The sequence below is a fragment of the Aplidium turbinatum genome, chromosome 1 (assembly GCF_918807975.1).
Source record: "Aplidium turbinatum chromosome 1, kaAplTurb1.1, whole genome shotgun sequence".
In the NCBI taxonomy this organism is placed as follows: domain Eukaryota; kingdom Metazoa; phylum Chordata; class Ascidiacea; order Aplousobranchia; family Polyclinidae; genus Aplidium; species Aplidium turbinatum.
The window spans coordinates 7,720,985-7,728,528 of record NC_137472.1 but is presented as its reverse complement, the minus strand read 5'-3'; the positions used below and the strand labels follow the sequence as shown (position 1 = coordinate 7,728,528).

Sequence of the window (7,544 nt, the reverse complement as noted above, 5' to 3'; positions counted from 1 at the left end):
CTTCAGACTCCTCTTGGCGCTCAAATATCGAAAATGGGGTCAAGAACGAAATTTTTCCAAAAAATTAAAAAAATATTTTGCAAAAATATTTTTAGTTTAGGTAGATACAATATTGTTTAGATATATGCAATTAACCTAAGAAAAAAAATTGGAGTCATTTGAACTATTCCTTCAGCTTCCTCACAGTTTCTGAAAATTTTCATTTTGCTAAAAATTCCGCATTATTGTGTGTGGTTATATAATTACAAACTACACAGCGTCATTGCATTTCTTTTTATAGACCTGCCCTGTTGTTGTTGCCCACAGCTGTTGCGTCATTTTTTAATAAAATTGAGTTAATTTGGTAGGAAAAAGTGACTTTGCATCACCGGAAGAACGATATGTTTGATTTCTATTGGCAGGCAGCCTGTTCTCATAATTGTTTCGTACATGTGCTTAGCACCATTTGTAGCAGATGGATTGCATTTTATTTTGAACCACAGTGGTGTAGGCTATATACTTTTATAATAAATTCCATCAGAAAAATTAAAGTGCCAGTTGGGTTGGATTTCGTCACATAGAGAAGCAAAATTCTGTTTGCTGTCGTCAGCCAGCGTGAATGACATATTGTTCCAGGATCACGTTGAAATACAGGATCATTCGCAGTGGCCTTTGATACTGCTCGGTGGATTTCAAATAGATATAAAACAGGAGCCAGGTCGACTAGTTTGACTGTCTGGGTCGGTAAAGCTTCACAAGTGTTTCTAGACTGTAATTTTGTGTAGATTTCAAAAATAAACTTCTTTCTTGCACTAGCCTGACCGTTTTTGTTAAGCCTTTTCCGAGATGATGCCTGGCAATATCGCTATATCTGTCTGTTATGTGACTGAATGCTTATCAAGATGGTATACATTACAGGCAGTGCTGTGTCGAGGGGGGGGGGGCAAGGGGGGCCCAGCCCCCGGGCCCACCATTTCAGGGGGCCCACAAATAATAGATTTTTGCGTTTCAGTAAAGTGTGTTTTGAGTTGCTGAAGTTCACTGCATGTACTTGTCCATTAAGAAGATGATTTAGGCCCTTATAATACTAAAACATTTCAAACTTGGGCCCTAACTACACTGAAACATCTTTAAAGACACCATTACTATCTAAAAACAAAGTTAAAATGCGATAACGTTAGTAACACGATCTGCGGAGATGTATTTAACATACATATAACAGGTGGGATGCAATTGAATGTGTGAATTCAAGAAAGGCCCAATTACCACAAAGTGTTTTTGGCACAACTGTTTTAATTATTTTGGTCATTTACTTTTGTGGTGAAACTTGATAACGATTATATGCTTAAACATACTGGTAAGAAACATCATAACTAAAAAGTTCACTCGGTGAAGATTCTGTGGAGAAACTATGGAGAAGTTTAAGTGCAATTGCTGTAGTTGGGCCCATTTCAAAATCAATGGAAATATTGATAGGGTATTTTTTATGTGTTTACCGATATGTTTGAAAAGTTTGTCTGTTTTTTTTTCAGTATCATTAAGAAGACATTGAAAGAAATCGGAAAGCACAAATAGTGAAATGAAAAAAAAACTGGAGGGCCTCTTTTTGAATTCACATATTCAATTTCTTTTCATTGAAAGAAATCGGAAAGCACAAAAAGTGAAATGAAAAAAAAATGGAGTTGGGCCCTTTGTGAATTCACATATTCAATTTATTTTCATCAACAAAAGTGTTTTGCTTTAAAGAATTGCTAGCTGTAAGCAAAATAACATTTCTGATAGTTTGATCACGGTAATTATCATTTCATTTTTAACATCTACATTCTACAACACCATAATTATAAATATCCTTGACTAGTGATGCCGCGAGCATGAAAAACCTGTCCGCTGCCGCAGTGCACATGTCTTCCTGTACACTGCAACGCAAAACATCTCAAAATGTCACACTGCCCCTACACAGCCAAAAATAAGAGTGCACTTGCGCAAGTGCACAGCAAGTGCAAGGAAATCTATTAAACAAAAGCAAATGTTGGAAAAAAATTTAGGGCCAATTTAGGCAATTGAGTAACTTACTGCACTTAGACTTATTATCCACATTTGATACCGTAGCTCATCTAAGTTGCATTTTATTGAATGCTGAGAGCTTTTAGCAGAAACGTTCTTCTGTATTTAATTTTTTCTGAATATATGCACATGAAATTGCTCTTATCTTCAACTACCTTATAGATCTGGCATAGCCTATCACATGTTGTACGGTACTAAAATTGTTTTGATTCAAAACAAAAATCATTCTTATCACAATTGACCTGTTTATTCTTGCCACTAACCTCAGAGGCCACCATACCCTAAAAACTTTAATTAACTTGAATGCCTGCATAAAATTATGAAAGCTTTGCCTTGGAATGAAATAATGTTGTATAAAAATAATTGGACACCTGACCTCAAAACGCTTTACACTGCTTTTGTTTACAAATCCTTGGTTGACAGAACAAGTAATGTTGCCAGATAAAACATAAAACTGGTGAAAACCAATAATGTTGCCATATGACCAAATCTGAATGGAAAATAATAATTTCTACAGTTTTGGTTTCATCCTCAGATTTTATCTGCGCGGTACCAAGCGGCAAAGTTCAAACAGTCCAAATTTTGCGCGGTACAGTGGTAATACCGCGTCGTGCCATACTCCATTGCCAGTATCTTTTATTAGAAATTGTTAACACTTTTGGCTTTCATTCCAAAGGCGTAGCTAAGAAATGATAGACCTGTGTTTGCGGTTAGGCTACTTACAAGTGTGTTGTTTTCTAAACTGGTGAGAAAGTCTATTGAAGTGAACCACATTTCCATATCGGTGCAGTGAAAATGTACACAATATTATAGGTTTGCTTGACGATAAAGAGCCCAAAATTATTCCGGCCCCGGGGCCCACAAAGGTTTAACACAGCACTGATCACAGGAAACAATAAAAGGCAATAAAAGATGATTTTAATGAAAGTAAATTTTAAATAGAAGATATTGGAACAAGATTACTTGATATTATGATAAAAATAAACACTTTTTGCTTGATTATACGCAACGCGGTAGCATGCAAGAAGTTTCAATCACCAGAAAAAATAGTTTGTCGTTTCTGTAGCGTATATCGGTATCTAGTACATTCAGTAACTATGAAAGGTAAATAGAAAGTTTAGATTTTATATCTTAAATAGAACATATGAACATAGACATGTTAATATTAGCAAAGTTCCAAGATTAGTAGTAGTAGTAGTAGTAATCAAGTTTTAATCAGGTGATATCTCCGTTACCGAGGGTGGTCGGATTCACCTCCAAGTGCCGCAATCGCCTTCACACCCTATCTCCGCATAGATCTGTCTAACGCGTGTTCCCGACAATTGTTCACCAAATCAAACGTCATATAAAGCCGTTCAGGTCTACTGAATCTTAGCGTATTCGTAATCTTATGAATCCAGGGTTTCAGGACCGGAAAAAAATGGTTAAAAATGGCCGAGAATTTGGAGCCTGGTCAACTTGTAGTGGTGGGTTCTCTGCAAAACATTGGTAAACGTGGGAAGTATCAACTTGGTAGGGTGCATGAGGTAGTCCCACAAATTAGGAAAGGGAAGCCTGTGGTCAGGAAAGCTAAAGTTGCCGTTTGCAACTATGATGAGAGTACGGGGGAAGTGAAAGTAGACTACGTGTTGAGGGATATTTCGTGCCTCACCCCCGTAAAGAACCCTTAAGTGTTAGGGTTTGTGCCCAGTTCTGTCTGCGGTGGTCAACCTTTGTCTGAGCCCAGAACAGTAGGTTATTATCGCAACCATTGTACATAGCGTCATTTTAGCGTGTACCTATGGTACCAATTTCATGTATCGTCGTGTATTATTCTTATTGCTGTTTATTCTTTGCATGCCCTTTGTATTTGCGTATACTTAAACGTGAGTGATTCAAACAATTTGTGTATCGTGTGTTTTTATTCATTGGCTCACAATTGTCATCAATTCTTTTTTAGTTATGCCATGTCAGACTGTCATAACTAGGGGCCGCTATGTTCCCGACAATGGTTCACCAAATCAAACGTTATATAGCCATTCAGGTCTACTGAATCTTAGCGTATTGCGTCATGGAATTTTTCCTAAAAATTGAGCCAAGATTGCACCATCGTTCGTAAGACTTGTAAATCATTGCACCTGGAGCATAACATTGCATCATCTTCTTTGAACACCTGTTGAGAATTGCTTCACAATGTTTATCACTATTACGTCACAAAAGATGCTTAAGTGCGTTTGGAATATTGCAATCTATTCTCGTCATTGTAAAATTGTTGCTTGAAGAGTTGGTCGCATATTTAACTGATTTTCTTAGTGCTTGCCAGCTGGACGAAATTTCCGTCTTTATCTAAGTAGTCTGTATCGTAGTGACAACTTTTAGTGGCATGCGGTGTTGCGTCCCAATTTGACAGCTTTGAGGCTATTTTTACAGAAATACAATTCTTGAATAGACGTTTTCAGAAGCATGTTTCTTTCGGTCATTGCATACAGACGAACGGATGCGGTAATTTTTTGTTACAATTTTCCCACGAAGAGATTATGGTTTACCGTTGTGACCAACGCGTTCTTTCTTGTCAGGTCCACCTTGCTGCTTCCATCCTCAACTTACCTTTTTCACGTTTTCTTGGGTCTTCCTTGTTTTCTACGACCCTCCACTTGCAACTTCAGCGCTCTTCTCAAAACATCATCTTCATGCCTTCTCAAAACATACCCATACCACTTTACTCCATTCGCTTTCGCCGACTTTTCAACATTCTCATTCAACCCAAGCAAGTTCATAAGTTCTTCGGTATTCCTTTTGTCCATCAGCTTCACACCACACATTGCTCTCACCATTGGTCTCTCATTTCTTCCTAAAATCGCCAATTCGTTTTCTCGTAAGCACCATGCCTCACTTCCGTACTGCATTGCAGATCTCACAAAACTAGTATAAATTTTTCCTCCTATTTTCAACGGAAATCTTCTACCACATAACAACTCTCGACGCTCTCTCAATTTCACCCAATCAAACCTTACTTAATCTTACAGTCACTGCCGCTTCACAACCACCACTGGCATTCAATCTGTCTTCTAGATAGCAAAAGGCATTTACTGATTTAACTTCATCATTTCAATTTTCAGGAAGACCAACCATTCTTTCTTCAATCTTTTTGCATCTTTTACATTCAAAACCATCTCCGGATATGTATATCACCCTCTTCATCTTTGCACATCTTCCATCCACCCACTTCCTGCATTTCGTACATATAACAAAGTTTTCCATCACACTTCTTCCACATACGCAGCATGGTTCAATTTTGCTCATTGTGATTTCAACTTCCGTTCCACTTATTACAACCAGTGTCTGTTTGATGTTGACACGCATACCATTACATTGAAGCGATTCCTTTCACTTCTCTAATTTCTATCTCAGATCTTCCATTGTGTCACTCAATAAAACCACATCATCTGCGTATAGTATCTCCATCAATGAATCTTCTCTTACACATTCAGTAATCACATCAATTACAATGGCAAAAATCAGAGGAGAGAGGACAGAACCCTGGTGTACAGACACCATCACCGAAAACTCGTCGGAGACGGCCGATCCAACTCGAACTCTTGTCCTTGCACCACCATACAGATTCATTGTTGCTCACACGAGTGTCTCTGGTATGTTTTTTATCATTGCTAATTCCATCACTCTTCGAGGATCTCCATCAAACGCCTTTTCTATGTCAACGAAGCACATGTACAATTTTTTTCCCTTGTTCGGATATTCTTCTTGCAACCTTCTCAAAATAAAAATAGCATCTGTCGTTTTCTTCCCAGGCATAAATCCACATTGCATCTCCTCCAGCTTCACCACAGATCTTATTCTATTGTTCTCCAACACCCTTTCCACTACCTTCATTGCATGCTCCAACAGTTTTATACCCCTATATGACCCACAATCGATTACATCACCCATTCCCTTGAGGATGGGTATCACCACGCTCGTCTTCCATCATTAGGCATTCCTTTTCCATCTAACACACGTTGGCTGATTTCCTGCATTGCTTTCAATTCTGTCTCTCCACTTGCGCGTATCATTTCCACAGCTACTTCAGATAGTCCAGGAGGCTTCCCCGATTTCATTTTCTTCATTGCTTGCGTCACCTCCTCTCGAGTTACTCTCTTTAATGGACCTGCTGCAATGTCGGCTTCCACATTTTGATACCAATCGTTTACCTCGTTGATTATCACCTCCATATGTTCATTATAAAATTCTTCCACGATCTTTCTCACTGAAACCAAGTTTTCCATCCCTTCCTATAATACATCGTCTACTATCCACATCTTTTCCATCCCAATTCAGAACCTTTATAAACTTATATATTTGGTGGGGACTGTTGTTTAATTTGTTCAATTCCTGCTCAGCTTCTTACTTCATAACTTTGGCAACTATTCTCTTTGCCCGATTTTTTAATTGCTTGTACTTGAGCTTAGTTTTTTTCTGATCTATTTTTGCACCAATCCTTGTATGCGACTTTTTTCTCCCCAATTACTTCCCTCACCTCTTCATCCCACCACCACGTATCTCCTCTATCCTTCCTGCCTTTTATTTTCCCAAAAACTTCAAAACAAGCTTGTAGAAATCCATTCTTGCAGGATCCCCACAGATCAGTCACATCGTTGTGAACAAGACTTTCAACCTTTTTTTTAAACCTTTCGCTTGTGTCGGCATCTTCTAACTTCCAAACTTTTCTTTTGATCACCCTTTTTTTATTTACAGAGTTCTCTACAATATTCAATGGACATACTTACTCTTTGCCCTTAAATGAAAGAGAGTAGTTGCAGCCAGTGAACGCATGCAAACCTGGTATTGCTTTACAAAGTTATTTTCCCAAAGTGTCTGCCAGCAATGTTACGCCATTGTACCTGCGACTGTTGTTGTCTGAATTTCCTACGTCCATGTATATAGTGAGGGAATTGTTAGAACTAGCATGATACAACAGAATCACCAATTTATCAGTGTCATTTGCTCTTGCAGTGATGATGTGGTTGGGGTTGAAGATGTAAATATGCTTCACATGTTGCATCACCCTTGTACCAGCTTCGATGAGGGAACTCACAAGTGGCTTGTACTCTTTCCTTGTTATTGTCCATCCTCAACAGAATACACGAAACACTTGTCATCAACAGCATGGAATGGTTTCTTATTGCCCAGTACAGCACAGTACTGATCATCACACCACTGTTGAGCAAGGAATTGAAGAAGGGATGTTTTAAACGAAGAGGACGACAAGGCTGCAGAGAAGTTCTTAGGCCTAGCCTGCAGAGGTAGGTTGCTCAAACATCTGATAACAAACATGGCGTCAATAATTAAGACATCCACAGATTTAGGTGCTGCACTTTCAAACTTTCCTTCCTATTTGTGCAGAAGTGTAGACTTTACAATTGAACCCAATGTACTATCGACATTTCCCAGACACGAAGGAACAGGAGTTAAGGGATACTTGAAGACAATTGGTTACTCAATATAAATTGTCACAGCAAGAAAAA

At 38.5% G+C, this 7,544-nt stretch overlaps 1 protein-coding gene across 1 annotated transcript; it reads right to left on the bottom strand.

Moving 5' to 3' along the window:
- Positions 1 to 5,655: 5,655 nt before the first annotated feature.
- On the bottom strand, positions 5,656 to 5,970 carry LOC145770944 (uncharacterized). Its single transcript, XM_082582713.1, has one exon. The coding sequence runs from the start codon at positions 5,968 to 5,970 to the stop codon at positions 5,656 to 5,658; it is 315 nt and encodes a 104-aa protein (XP_082438839.1).
- Positions 5,971 to 7,544: the final 1,574 nt, after the last annotated feature.

Bases quoted from the DNA above. Each gene is read 5' to 3' on its own strand.
- LOC145770944 (XM_082582713.1), bottom strand. From the start codon at position 5,970: ATGGGTGATGTAATCGATTGTGGGTCATATAGGGGTATAAAACTGTTG.